Raw genomic sequence first — 15611 nt, 5'->3', positions numbered from 1 at the left:
AGTCAGAATGAGAAAAGGGTGTTGAGCCCCCTCAAGCCAAGGGTGCGAGTCGTCAGCCTGGTCCAGCCCGTTCCTGCTACTCGCACCAAACCAGGGATGCGAGTCGTCGGCCTGGTCCAGCCCGTTCCTGCTACTCGCACCAAGCCAAGGGTGCGAGTCGTCAGCCTGGTCCGGCCTGTTCCTGCTACTCGCACCAAGCCAAGGGTGCGAGTCGTCAGTCCGGTCCAGCCCATTCCTGCTACTCGCACCAAGCCAGGGATGCGAGTCGTCAGCCTGGTGAGGTCCGTTCCGGCTCCACGCACCAAGCCTAGGGTGCGTATCGTCAGCCAGGTCCGGTCCGTTCCTGCCTCACGCGCTAAGCCAGGGGTGCGCGTCGTCAGTCCTGATCCAGCCAGCTGGGTCAGATCGGATCGGGGCCATTATGCGGGGATTGAAGTAGGGTGGTGGTCAAGCCCGGAGCCGGAGCCGCCTCCGAGGAGCAACACCCACCCAGCCCTCCCCTATTTGGGGTTTTGAGGCGCGGTCGCAGTCCGCGCCTTTAGGGGGGGGTACTGTCACGCTCTGGCTCCGGGACTTTGTATTTTGAGCCAGGGTGTGTTCGTTTTGGTTGTGTTTTGTTTTGGTTGGGTGGTCATTGGTTTTGTGTTTCCCTTATTTGGTCAATGACTCCCAATCGGAGGTAACGAGTGTCAGCTGTCGGCTCGTTATCTCTGATTGGGAGCCATATTTAAACTGTCTGTGTTCACCTTGTGTTTGTGGGATTTTGTTCGTGTGGTTTCTTGTTGTACCATAGACGTCACGTTTTCGTTGTTTTGTTCGTGTGTACGTTTAAATAATAAATATGTTCGCTACCAACGCTGCGCTTTGGTCCTACTTCATAGACGATCGTGACACAGGTGTTATCCTTGGTAAACTATACAGATCCAATACGTAATATGGTGCACTTATCATACTTTGGTTTTAATGCAGAGAGGTTAGACAAATTATCTAGATCCTCTATGAGGCTGTGCAGGGATCCAAATTGCGGATTTCAAAGAAAACATGAATTGTCAGCATACAATGACACCTTTGTTTTTAAGTCCTGGATTTCTAGCCCCTTGATATTATTGTTGGATCTGATTTTAATAGCTAACATTTGATGGCCATAATAAATAGATATGCCGATAGTGGACAACCTTGTTTTACTCCTCTTGACACTTTAAAACTTTCTGAGAAATAGCCATTATTTACTATTTTACACATATGGTTACTATACATGATTCTAACCCATTTTATAAGAGATTCTCCAAAATTGAAATGCTCCAGGCATTTATATATAAACTCCAGTCGTACTTTATCAAATGCCATTTCAAAGTCTGCTATGAATAGCAGGCCTGGTTTCCTAGATTTTTCATAGTGTTCTATTGTTTCCAGTACTTGTCTTATATTATCGCCAATGTATCGTCCATGTAAAAAAAACAGTCTGATTAGGATGAATAATATCCGACAATACCTTTTTAATTCTATGCGCTATGCATTTTGCTAGGATTTTGGCATCACAACACTGAAGTGTAAGTGTTCTCCAGTTTTTTTAGGTGGACTGGATCTTTATATTTACCACTTGGGTCCTGTTTCAGTAATAATGAAATCAGACCTTCTTGCTGAGTATCTGATAGTCTACCATTTTTATAGGAGTGGTTAAAACATGTTAATAACAGACCTTTGATATACCTCAACTGGTATGCCATCCAGCCCTGGAGTTTTCCCATACTTGAAGGCTTTAATTGCCTTCACATGAAGCCTTCACATGAGTCTTTCTGTATAGCTGTTAATTTTACACTATTAATAGAAAAAAAATCCTTACAATTAACTTTAGTTAGTGGAGATGGATGAGACTGAAATGAAAACATATGCTTAAAGTACTTTGCTTCCTCTTTCAAAATATTGTTTGGTGAATCATGGATGACTCCGTCATTTGTAACATGTTTCTGTAAATAGTTTTTGGTAGCATTTCTATATTGAAGAGTAAAACATTATTTGGTGCATTTTTCCACATATTCCATCCTGTTCGCTTAATTTTTTTATAATATATTACACTCAATCTTTCTTGAGTAAGTTCCTCCATTTCTTTTAGTTTTTTCCGTCTAACGTATTCTTTTTTTTCCTCAATTTCCTTTGTTAAGACAAACTCTTTTGACCTAAATTGTTTTAGTTTTAAAGATGAGTGTTGAATTCCATGTCCTCTAAAGGCACATTTAAAAGGGTCCCATACAATAAGGGAATCTCCTGTACCTATGTTATGTAGGAAAAAGTCAGTTATACATTATTCTGTCCTGGTTAAAAACAAGTTGTCATCCAGTAGGCTTTGATTAAATTTCCAATATCCTCGCCCTTGCGGAAATTCTGTAAGAGTAATGTGTATACCAATTATTTGATGGTCCAACCACATTCTGTCCCCTATTAACACTTTTTAAACTTTTGGTGCCAGCGAAAATGACATAAGAAAGTAGTCAAGACGACTAGCTTGATTGAGCCTCCGCCATGTATATCTCACTAGGTCAGGATATTTAAGCCTCCATATATCCACTAGTTCCAATATATCCATAATATTTGTAATTTCCTTAAATACATGAGGGTGATAGTTTGTAGTGTGATTTCCTTTACGGTCCATTGAGGTACTTAAAACCGTATTACAATCTCCCACCATAATAATTGAGTCATAAATTAAGCTTGATAAATTATTATATATATTTTTAAAGAAGCGTGGATCATCATTATTTGGACCATATAGATTAATGAGCCAAATATGTTTATGGTCCAATTGCATATTTAAAAGGATCCACCTTCCTTGCGTATCTGTTTGAACTGTTTGCACATTCGGATCAAAATGATTGTTAATTAATATCATCACCCCTTTCGAGTTTCTTTGCCTATGGGAGAAATATATTTCGTCCCCCCAGTCCCTTTTCCATACAACTTCGTCTAAAGGTGTAGAATGAGTTTCCTGTAAACAATATATATTATATTCCTTCTCTTTTAGCAGGTAAATATTGATCGTCTTTTCTTATTATCTGCTAAGCCATTACAATTATAACTGGTTATACTTATTTCACCACCTACCGTAATGACATACAAGTTTTCATTATACTTAGCATAATATATGTTTGTAAACTTACCATTAAGAAGTACCATGATAATTGAATGTCCATATAACTGTAGCATGATATTTGCACTGTTAAGCATACTGTAGCTGCGACTAAGTAAACCTCTAATTGTCCTCCAATATTCCACCCGCTAAATCCTCTCCCCCATCTCAAGTTGGGTTGTCGTCCCAGTGACTGGCTGACCCCCCCTGTAGACATGGATCCTAGGGCCTTTAAGAGATAGGGGCCCATCCTTTAAAAAGAGCACATGGTGCCACCTACAGTACAGAACCAGATTCGCAGTGGAAGAATTTTGTGCGAGTCTTCAGGCTAGTAAAGACCACCACCTACTGGTCTGGCCTGGCATGTCACATTTGCTTTTCATATTGGGTTTCCATGGTTTTCATCTGCAATTCACTTTCCAACTGGCCTTTACTTTTGATCTTCTGTACCTAAATCAGAAATGTCAGAACTTGTATCAGTAAAAACAATCTCAAAGCTACAAACATATTCATCCAAAGGAAGAAGAAAGTGGAATTGAATAGATGTTAGTGTTCCAACAAGGCCTTTGATTCTCTGCCTATTTGGAGTGTATAAAGCACTCCTCTTATGAACATTTCCTCTGTTATCATACCAAGATGTTATACTCAAAACTTGCCATATATCTGGACATTGAGTTTCCTAGGGAGTTTGACAGTTACAGTAAAGGACAGAGAGGCAGTTTGCAGCTGATTTTTTAGTAATTTCAACATCAGCAACCCACTTCCTCATCTCAACTTTCTCAATTCACTTCCGCAGTCTAAGGTTTTGTGCTGTCGGACAGGAAATGTTAGTTTTACTTTATCCGTGTATGTACTAAAGATGGCTGCGGGGGATACATGGTAAGAGAGATCGTTTCTACTTGCACTACTAGCTTGTTTGATAATGAGACAGTGAATAGGGCGGCAGGTAGCTTAGTGGTTAAGAGCGTTGTGCCAGTAACCGAAAGGTCGCTGGTTCTAATCCCCGAGCCGACTAGGTGAAAAATCTGTCGATGTGCCATTGAGCAAGGCACTTAACCCTAATTGCTCATGTAAGTCGCTCTGGATAAGTGCGTCTGCTAAATGACTAAAATGTAAAATGTAAATGTAGTACTTTACTATGCAGTTGCCCAGCAGTTCTCTCTGCCCTTGGCTGAGTGAGTAGGGTTGGTTTGTCGCTCATGTCTCCTTGTGTTAAGTGATTATTAACAACGTTGTCCTCTGTTCAGCTAGCTATCTGATGAGAGGAAGCCAGTGGATGAAGCAGGGATTACACAGCCCTGTGTGTAGCCTACCCTTCTCTGCTCTCCACTAGACCCCTCAGCCCTATCTCCATTAGATAGAATTAAAGGAGAAATAACTGAATAAATCATGAAGGCCCATCCAGACCAAACTGATGCTATGTAAAAGTTGCTCTGTGTCATTATTGCTTATTTGTCTGTTTTGGGGGTGCTTTGTAAAGTGCATTACATTCTTCCCCTGGGCATAGCCGGGGTCAGGGTCTGCCTTCCTCTCCCAGTCCTCCACCACATCAATATGCGATTAAGCACTTTTGGAGTTTTCTCCTCTCCTCCACTTCCCCCTGTCTTTCTGGTGCATGATAAACAGATGAGGAGAAATAAGGGCTCCGTCAGCACTTCTGTAACTGGGCCTAATTTGGTCTCTGTATCCGGAGGAAATCACATTGCTCTCAGCCTAATTAATTCCTGCTCAAGTCAGGCTGGGGAGTCAGTCTGGGAGAGGGGAGGAGAAGGAATAGAGGAGAAGAGAGGGATGCAGGAGAGGAGGGGTAGACTGGACTGTGAAAAGTGAACAGAGGATGAAGAGAATGATAAGGGTTGATGGAGCAAAAGAGATAGAGGTTACTGGGACTGTACTCACTCATGGAATTTACTTGAATGTGAAATACCTGAACACTGCTATGGTATTGTTTTAAGTGAAAATGTGTCCATATACTGCACATTTGTAAGGTACTACCTCCTGAACAAATCTGAACACCAGTTTTAATAATAGATGAAAATACAGCTAAATGATCAGTAGATCTTAGGAGTGACTGTGAGGCTTTTATGTGTGCAGCATGGCATCCAGCTGTGGACTCGTGACCATGTCCCTGACCACAGAGGGAGAGGAGCGGAGGGGGGATGTAGGTCAGCAGTGGCCCATCACATGAACCCCAGCCCCAGCCCTAGCCCCAGCTGCAGGAAGGACCATGTCACTGGCCCCAGAGACGGTCCTTTCCCTGAACCAGGTCAATGATAAAGAGCAGAGCAGAGAAGAAGAGCGATACTATAACCATATGCTTACAGATTACACCCTGAATGTTATCAGATCACAAAATCTCAATTGGGTTTAGGTCTGGACTTTGACTAGGCCATTCCAAAACTTTGCATTTGTTGCTTTTCAGCCATTCTGATGTAGACTTGCTTGTGTGTTTTGGAATGTATGATAAACTTAAATGTTGTATAGATCTCCATTATGATTTTTCCGTAAAGCACATGGATGTGTGTGAAACTGATAAGCAAAAACTTGGGACTTAGTCATATATGCAAAAACGTGCCTTTTTGAATTTTGTCTAACGTTAGTAACTAGTAGCCTAGTCAAGGCTGCGTCGTGCAATATTGTCACACTAAACTTGTTACAGACCAAGCGGAACAATAGTAAACCTTGAATTTGGGGGTTGAAAATATCCCTCTGGTGGCCAAGTTGACCTATTTTAAGAAATGCCATTGGTTGGTGGATATTTTACATTTACATTTTAGTCATTTAGCAGACGCTCTTATCCAGAGCGACTTACAGGAGCAATTAGGGTTAAGTGCCTTGCTTAAGGGCACATCGACAGATTTTTCACCTAGGAGGCTCGGGGATTAGAACCAGCGACCTTTCGGTTACTGGCACAACGCTCTTACCCACTACGCTACCTGCCGCCCTAGATATAAAGTCTAAGATCTTTGGTTGGCTGATGAAGATTTTGTTACAGGAAATAATCATGGCCAGCTGGTTTTGTTATCATAGGGCTAACTGTGCCAGGGTATCCCATGGGAGCAGATAACAATAAACATTTTTAGATTTTATTTGGCTGATGCGGATTTTGAGACGGAGAAAAGGTTTAAATGTTTTAAATGTTTGCAAGTGTGGACCAGGTGTTACTAAGAATAACTCAAGGGTCTTGTTAAAAGCTTAAAGTTGGAGTTACTAGCGTCCCATATTCAGAAATTAAATGTGGCAAGAAATGCTGTTGTGTGCTTTTGTGCAACAAGAGATTATATGGTTGAATGATCTCATGGTGTTAAAACATTATGCTTACAAATGCTGTTACACTTCCACTGTCTCAAGATGCATCCTGTGTGCACTAGCGTGTGTGTATGCATGTGTGTGTACACATGTGTGCAACAGTGCCAAGGGCTCTTGTTGTATGTTGCTCTCTCCTGGTGGAAATGTGTTGTTTAATCATCCTCCATGAAATTCCTGAATTATACATGTATTTCAAGAGGCAGGCACACTTGATTTGAGATACTGTAAGTGCATGTTTAAATATAGGGAGGAATTCTCCCCGTGGGCAATGCCTAATTTGTTTTCTTTGAAAATGCCTTATTGTCTGCTTGAGCTGATTTGCCATTTTGAGGCGCTGTGTACAGCATGCACTGTAGACATGCCAGTACGATAATCTTATTGGCTTTTGGCCTTTCTCCAACACAATACATACTTTTTTTCAGCCTTCCTGAGCATATATGGGCCACACATGCACACAGCTGTCTGACATGCATCATGCTATAGTATAGGCCATTACCCAGCTAGCTGACCTTGTCCTGGCCACAGCTTCATATCTCTACTCCACTATGTAGCCTAGCTGGCATATCACTACACTAGTTCCCCTGAGAGTGAGTGGAGATAAGGCAGATCAGACCCAGAGTGTCCAGGACACGAAGGCCTTTGTTAATTCTGTAGAGCTCATTGAAGGGCTCCCCTGGCATAGGAACACAGGGTCTACTCACATCAAAGCGGCCTTTCGTTAGGGATTTGTGAGGGAGGTGCTGAAGAGATAATGGGCTAAGGGTCCTGGACACTGCCTGTACATGGAGAGAGAGAGAGAGAGAGAGAGAGAGAGAGAGAGAGAGAGAGAGAGAGAGAGAGAGAGAGGCCGGTGGGAGGGGCTGATTAGTGTGGAGCACTTATAGTCAGAGCTGCTATTGGGGGAAGGGATCTCTTAGATCAATGGTATTAACGTTACACAATACCTTTGGGAAAGTAAGAAAATGTTATTATTCTACTGTAATTCAGTGACATGCTTCTTGCATGTACTGAAATACTGTGTAAGTTAATACAGGATAATAATTCAATCATCAAAGCTGCTCTTTTTTCATTGCGATCATTGCATGACCGCTAAACTGTTTTGGCTGTGTTGACATCAAAATGGCTTCCTTTTCTTCTATGTGGTCCTCTCCATCACCACAGATCAGTTGTTATTTTCTCGTCACATAGAGTAGCAGAAGCAGCAGCAAAAGAGGCTCAGTCTGCGGTCTCTAACCCTAGCTCCTCTGACAGGTGACCTTTCCCTGAAGCCTGGTCTGCCCTGTGTGGGAGGGCACTCCATTACCAGACTGAAGCTGAGGCCGTGGTTTCTTAAAAGGGACACACACTCACACAAGCTCATCATGACCCACATGCTTTGTGCACAGCTCTCTATGACTTCCTATTTTAGATGTCTTTGCGAGTAAACAACAGTGTTTGTCCTCTGTGTGGAGTGTGTGTGAGTATGTGCTCTCTAAGTGTCATTCTGAATCATGCTCTGGTACAGCAGTGACTGTTGATGAGTCAGGCTGTCTTGTCTGTGTTTTTGGTGTAGTTGCTAGCTAGGACACGTGATGTGACCATGGACTCTTTCGCACTATGGCGACATATTCTACATCTGTGTAAGTGTGGCCATTCTGACTGAGAATGTACAGTACTTTATAACAGTGAATTGTAGTGTCATTATGTTTAGTCTTTTGAAAACCTGATGATTTCATATTGGACGTTTTTCTCTCTGCAGGGTCCCGGCCCTCCCTGTTAAGAACCTGACTGGCTCTGGACCAGTTCACCCAGCAATTGCAGGTAATGGTTCTATTTTTCTTATCTTTTGCAATTAAAAATACATTTTTCTCCCTGTAGGCTGCATTTACATGAGTGCTTTAGTTTTCGCATCCGTTCTTACTCATAATACTAAATCAACATGGCTATTTTCTTTCCTGTATGAATGTGTGTGTGTGTGTGTGCCAGGTATGACTGGTATCCTGATGTGTGCTGCTGGCCTGCCCGTGTGTCTGACCCGGGCCCCTAAACCCATCCTGCACCCACCGCCCATCAACAAGAGTGACATGAAGCCTGTGCCCGGGGTCAATGGCATCTGCCGCAAGACCAAGAAGAAGCACCTCAGGAGAGGTATGTACAGATGTAGGATCTTAATTTGATCACCCTGTTGCAGGAGAACTTTCCTGTAATGCAAATTGTAGTGTATTTGAGGTTTAAAAGGCTTCTGACGTTTGTAATTTCCACTTTGAAATGTCAGAGTTGATTCTCCCTTACGAAAAATGTATCAACCCCTACAAAAATGTCTATTAATTATAATCCATTCACATTTCCTGTTGCTGCAGGATTATTTTCATGCTGTAGCAAACTGGCTCAAGTTAAGATCCTACATCTGTATGTATGACAGGGAGGGCTCACAGGAACACTAGAGAGGAGGGGCTGTCATGGAGTGTGAGAGGAATTCAATTGAGACATTAAGATGTAAAGTAAATCTCTCCTCTGGATAATCAGAAGAATCAGAATAACTTTATTCACTAAGAACATTTAAACATACCCGGTATTTGACTTAGTGAGTAGGTGCTGCCAGCAATAGACAATATACAAACAGAATACAGACACAAAGTCAACATACAGAATATACAATATAAATACAGTAAACATACAGTCGTGGTCAAAAGTTTTGAGAATGACACAAATATTAATTTTCACAAAGTATGCTGCCTCAGTTTTTATGATGCCAATTTGCATATACTCCAGAATGTTATCAAGAGTGATCAGATTAATTGCAATTAATTGCAAAGTCCCTCATTGCCATGAAAATGAACTTAATCCACCAAAAACATTTCCACTGCATTTCAGCCCTGCCACAAAAGGACCAGCTGACATCATGTAAGTGATTCTCTCGTTAACACAGGTGAGAGTGTTGACGAGGACAAGGCTGGAGATCACTCTGTCATGCTGATTGAGTTAAAATAACAGACTGGAAGCTTTAAAAGGAGGGTGGTGCTTGAAATCATTGTTCTTCCTCTGTTAACCATTGTTACCTGCAAGGAAACACGTGCCATCATCATTGCTTTGCACAAAAAGGGCTTCACAGGCAAGGAAATTGCTGCTAGTAAGATTGCACCTAAATCAACAATTTATCGGATCATCAAGAACTTCAAGGAGAGAGGTTCAATTGTTGTGAAGAAGGCTTCAGGACGCCCAAGAAAGTCCAGCAAGCGCCAGGACCGTCTCCTAAAGTTGATTCAGCTGCGGGATCAGGGCACCACCAGTGCAGAGCTTGCTCAGGAATGGCAGCAGGCAGGTGTGAGTGCATCTGCACGCACAGTGAGGCGAAGACTTTTGGAGGATGGCCTGGTGTCAAGAAGGGCAGCGAGGAAGCCACTTCTCTCCAGGAAAAACATCAGGGACAGACTGATATTCTGCAAAAGGTACAGGGATTGGACTGCTAAGGACTGGGGTAAAGTCATTTTCTCTGATGAATCCCCTTTCCGATTGTTTGGGGGATCCGGAAAAAAATATTGTCCGGAGAAGACAAGGTGAGCGCTACCATCAGTCCTGTGTCATGCCAACAGTAAAGCATCCTGAGACCATTCATGTGTGGGGTTGCTTCTCAGCCAAGGGAGTGGGCTCACTCACAATTTTGCCTTAGAACACAGCCATGAATAAAGAATGGTACCAACACATCCTCTGAGAGCAACTTCTCCCAACCATCCAAGAACAGTTTGGTGACGAACAATGCCTTTTCCAGTATGATGGAGCACCTTGCCATAAGGCAAAAGTGATAACTAAGTGGCTCGGGGAACAAAACATCGACATTTTGGGTCCATGGCCAGGGAACTCCCCAGACCTTAATCCCATTGAGAACGTGGTCAATCCTCATGAGGCGGGTGGACAAACAAAAACCCACAAATTCTGACAAACTCCAAGCATTGATTATGCAAGAATGGGCTGCCATCAGTCAGGATGTGGCCCAGAAGTTAATTGACAGCATGCCAAGGCGGATTGCAGAGGTCTTGAAAAATAAGGGTCAACACTGCAAATATTGACTCTTTGCATAAATGTAATGTAATTGTCAATAAAAGCCTTTGACACTTATGGAATGCTTGTAATTATACTTCAGTATACCATAGTAACATCTGACAAAAACATCTAAAAACACTGAAGCAGCAAACTTTGTGAAGACCAATACATGTGTCATTCTCAAAACTTTTGACCACGACTGTGCAACTCTGGAGTATAAGCTGATTCACAGTGAGGACATACAATTTACAGAGGGGATATATCTATATATGGAGAGGTGTACATAGTGCAAATGCAGTATAGTGCAGTTATTATTATTTCACCTCATTGATGGCAAGGTGCAGTGTTCGGCTCAATGCAAAGTCCATTAATTCCTATGAGCCTCATGGCCAGTTGGTGAGGACCACGGTACCGGGGAAAAAACTGTTCAGGCGGCGGGGGGTTTTGGTCATGTTTGACCTGAACCGTTTGCCAGAGGGGATTCTTTGAAAGATGGGGTGTCCAAGTTGGGGGGGGGGGGGGTCGGCGATGATCTTTCCTGCATGCTTCCTTGTCCTGGAGTCGTGCAGGTCCTCGGTGGAGGGCAGGTCAATCAATACAATGTATTTATAAAGCCCTTTTTACATGAACAGATGTCACAAAGTGCTATACAGAAACCCAGCCTAAAACCCCAAACAGCAAGCAATGCAGATGTAGAAGCGGGTAGCTAATGACCCTGTCAGCAGATTGGACAATGCAGTCCTGATGACCCTGATGAAGGGAAAGGGAGGGATTACAGTCACACTCACCACATTTCATGGGTTTCCCACCACATTGAAATTAACTATTTATTAAATTAGCTATTTCCACAACTATAATTAAGATGAATATATTGTAGTGAGATGGGTTGATGATGATCCTGTGGTGAGATGTGTGGCTTTAGCTAAAATGGCGCCAGGCCAATGTCAATTTGATGCCGTTGAAACCACAGGCGTCCCCGTTTGAGTGTCTGTCCTAATTGGTCAGTGCAGGCGGTGGGTTTTTCAGCCCTGCATCACTCTGTTCCACCCAGACACCTCCGCCATCTCTCCCCTCCCTCCCCTTCATCACTCCATCCCCGGGCCGCAGACTCAGGCGGGGGCATTGGGACGGGAGGACACCACGGACTGATAGATGGGTTGCAGCCAATTATTTTTTATTTTTTTACATTTTAGTCATTTAGCAGACGCTCTTATCCAGAGCGACTTACAGTTAGTGAGTGCGTACATTTTCATACTGGCCCCCCGTGGGAAACGAACCCACAACCCTGGCGTTGCAAGCGCCATGCTCTACCAACTGATGCAGCATAGCCCCCATGGAACGAGGCAGAGAGGGAAAGAGATTTGGGGTTATCCTGTTCCGGCTGCCACTCTAAAGGAGGCTAGAGAGGCCTTTGATCTAGCAAATGAAACCATCAAAAAGGCAATGCCGGAAAATGCATAATGCAGTCCTTCTCCCTGTCTCTCCCTCTGTATCTCTCTCTCTCCATTGCTTTCTCTCATCTCTCTCGCTTCTCTGTCTCTTTCACTCTCTTCCTCCCCCCTTCCCCCTTTCTCTCTCTCCCTCTCTCTGTTCCCCAAATGAGCAAACAAATGTGCTGGGGGAAGAGTGCCCGTCTGTAAGCGTATTAGAGGTGTAAGCTGTGGGTGAGCTCTGACAGCCATGCTAGCTTAGTTTCACACTGGGATTAGCTTGGTGTGTGGGTGATGGCTCATTGTTCTGTGTCACTTTGAAGGTGACCTCCTCTTCAAAATCACACACAGTATTATTCACACTCTCTTATTGGACTGGTCTCATCATAATCAAGTAGGTCTATGGTACTTTAGAGCCAGACCAGTTCACTGGGTTTACCTATTGCTCAAATAGACAGCATTCACTTCTCCTTATGCAGATCTATCTAGTCATATTTTCCTTTTAACCATATGCCTTCAATGTTGTGTTTTATTGCTAGGGAAAAACCCAGAGGATGTAGTGCGGAGATACACAGAGAAAGTGAAGGTAGCCCCTGATGAGGTAAGGAGAGTCCTGGGTGACACACACTTTAATGCGGTTTGAAATCAATATACTGTACAGTGTATCATTGCTATGCATCCCAACCCTACAGTAAGATACAGTAGCTGTTAGGGTCTAACTGGTGCCCACTCACTTTCCCTTCCCAGGACTGCACCATCTGCATGGAGAGGCTGGTGATGTCATCGGGTTACGAGGGTGTCCTGCAGCACAAGGGCATAAAGCCAGAAATGGTGGGCAAGCTTGGCAAGTGTGGGCACATTTACCATCTGCTGTGCCTGGTGGCCATGTACAACAATGGCAACAAGGTGAGAAAGGGCATTCGCGCCAGCGCTTGTTATGGTATCAATGATACCATATCATAATATGATATTGTATAGTAGTGGGTGAAATTACACATCCCATTTGATGTGATGTGTTATACTTTGATATCATTCGATTAGATGAGATGAGATTAGACTAGATTGAGATCAAACTCATTCAGAAGCAGGCCTTACTCTGCAAAGCACAGTTCATGCTCATTTGAATGCATAACCATTAAACAAAATTACAATTATTTTTTTATTTAAAGTCTATTTAGTACAGAAGATGGCTCTATGTCCATGAAATCACTCTAGATTAGATTAAATATGTTTGATTAGATTAGGAATGAATTTTGAACATTTAATGTGTCCCTGTCCAGGATGGCAGTCTACAGTGCCCCACCTGTAAGGCTATCTATGGGGAGAAGACAGGCACACAGCCCCCTGGGAAGATGGAGTACCATGTCATTCCCCACTGCCTGCCTGGCTACCCGGAGGCCAAGACCATCCGCATCGTCTATGACATTCCTGCTGGCATACAGGTAAGCACGACACTTTACGTCCCACCCTTATATCCTTCACACTCACACAGTCCACTCATCCACTGGCTCTCCTTCCTAGGTCTATTCTCTTCCATCTACATTGGTATAAGACTGTTGTGTCTGACATGAGGATGCTTCAGAGGGTATTTGATTATGTGTTTAGTGTTGCTGAGGGGGTTGAAATGTCCCAAAGCCGCGTGACTGCATCCTCGTAAAGAGAGAGAGAGAACGATTCACCTCCTCTCTTTGCAGTGGGCGGAGGCGGTCGAGAGGAGGGAAGAGGGCTGCATATTTCATCCTGACTGCAGAGCGGAGCTTTAATAGAGTCAATGAAGTGACCTTTATTTTCAGAAGAGCAGGCTTAGTCTCCCTGGGGAGGGAAGAGGGAGACTATGTCTGTCTGTCCCCTGCCCTCCACACTGCATCAGCACATCACACCACAACCCACCCACAGTGCCCCATCACACCACTCACCCTCCTCACTTCCCCCTTCAAACACATCTTCACTGACAGCTGTACTCTGTGTAAGAAAGTCATGATATAGTAATGATACAGTACATTATGAAGTAGAGTGGAGTACAATGAGTATGGTGTGGCATGTCAACACATATCACCTGCATCACAGAGCATGGCAGTTACTTGTTTGTTATACAACTGGTATAAAGAACATGTTTCTTTATTTTTTTTATTTTAATTTTTTTTTGGGGGGGGGGGGGGGGGGTAGATCAGCTTAATATTGCAGATAGATTGTAACTTCCATCAATCTAATTGTCTGCATCACTTCCAATCCCCCATGTTTTTTATATATATACTCCCCTTTATTACTTTTCACCCCCGCCATCCTTTCCCTACTTGGGGTAAATTAGTGAACAACAATGCTTAGGCCTCTACTTCCAGCTTATACTTACTATCTACATTTTATGGACACAGTCAATTTTACAATAATTATATTTTGTTTGTTTTTCTTGATGAACATGTTTCTTGATGAAAAGTAAAAAGGTTTTGTTTTGGCAGTGGCATTCACCCCCCCCCCCCCCCCCCCCCCCCCCCCAATTAATGCTTTGATAGAGTGCAAATAAACTCACAGAGTAGTCTGAGTACTAGTATAGAATCTTGTCCCAGGGGCACATTTGACATTTCCCTCTGACTGAATGTTAATTGAAAGAGAAAGAGCAGGGTTGTGAACAGGGGCGGTGTGTTCATTAGGGCGATATGGGCGACGCACTGCCAAACGGGAAAAGGAAGGGATTTTTTTTCTAATCAATTATATCACGGCAACAGTAGTTATCAGTGTTCTAATCTAGACGTCTGATCTGCCACTAAATGTCCAATCAGGCTAAAGTCGTGCTTCAAATGGCCCCGCCCCTTTTGGGGCGATTTCAGTCAGGTTGAAAATCGCCCCAGAAGTCTCTCATAGACTCTCATGTAAAATCTATTTTTTTCAAATATCAGAGCTTTCAATACAATCTCTATGGGTTCCGGGAGGGCTTGCACTTACGCGCTTTCGTCATACGTAACATAACCATGAACGTAACTAAGAAAAGAGCGGGTAGCAGCGTCAATCAATTCACGTACTACTGTCAAGATGGCTAGCGTTCAGTGCAACTCGATTGTCTCTTTGAAAGAAGTTCCTTTTTGTCGGCGAACAAATCAAGATAAATTGGCAACGAAACAATTAGGACCTCCCAGACCAAATTTAATAATTCAGCAGGTTTCTACTAAAGGGGGAAAGTCCTACACCCGAGGATTTTCCAAAAATTGGTACGAACGAAAAACCTGGCTAGCAGGCTGCGATGTAGCTAATGCAGTCTTCTGCTACCCCTGCTTACTCTTTCACCCTGAAGGCGGCACGGCAGACAGCACAGCTTGGACAGCGACTGGTGTAACGGACATGCACCATCTTTCAGAAAAGATTAAGAAACATGAGCTGTCAAAGACCCACATGGATAGCTGTTTGAGATTGTCTGCTTTGGGGAGAGTGAACATTGCCACTCACTCAACTGGATGAGGGATACAGGCTAGCTGTCCGCCGCCACAACGATGAGGTTAGCAAGAACCGCCACATCCTCAGCCGGCTAATCCAGTGTGTGAAGTTTTGCGGAGTGTTTGAGTTAGCTTTGCGAGGCAAAGATGAAACTGAGGGCTCCACCAACCCTGGTATTTTTCTTGGACTTGTCAACTTTGTGGCACAATTAGATGAGGTGTTTTATGGAAATGCATATTGTTTATGCAGTGTTGAGGAATGTGAAAGAACACCCTTGATTATTTTTACTGTGATAACTTATT

General features: G+C 43.3%; 1 protein-coding gene across 1 annotated transcript in view; it reads left to right on the top strand.

Annotated features, from left to right (window-relative positions):
• dtx1 (deltex 1, E3 ubiquitin ligase) overlaps window positions 1–15611 on the top strand; it is a 54897-nt gene that overhangs the window by 37615 nt on the left and 1671 nt on the right. Inside the window, exons 5-9 of the mRNA XM_084180849.1 lie at window positions 8172–8233; window positions 8399–8560; window positions 12423–12484; window positions 12631–12789; window positions 13164–13325. Of these exons, the coding sequence (XP_084036975.1) occupies window positions 8172–8233; window positions 8399–8560; window positions 12423–12484; window positions 12631–12789; window positions 13164–13325 (607 nt within the window). The remainder of the gene's footprint in view (window positions 1–8171; window positions 8234–8398; window positions 8561–12422; window positions 12485–12630; window positions 12790–13163; window positions 13326–15611) is intronic.

This window comes from Coregonus lavaretus (assembly GCF_964263955.1).
Source record: "Coregonus lavaretus genome assembly, chromosome: 17".
NCBI classification, from domain to species: Eukaryota; Metazoa; Chordata; class Actinopteri; order Salmoniformes; family Salmonidae; genus Coregonus; species Coregonus lavaretus.
This window is presented reverse-complemented; position numbering and strand designations above follow the sequence as displayed.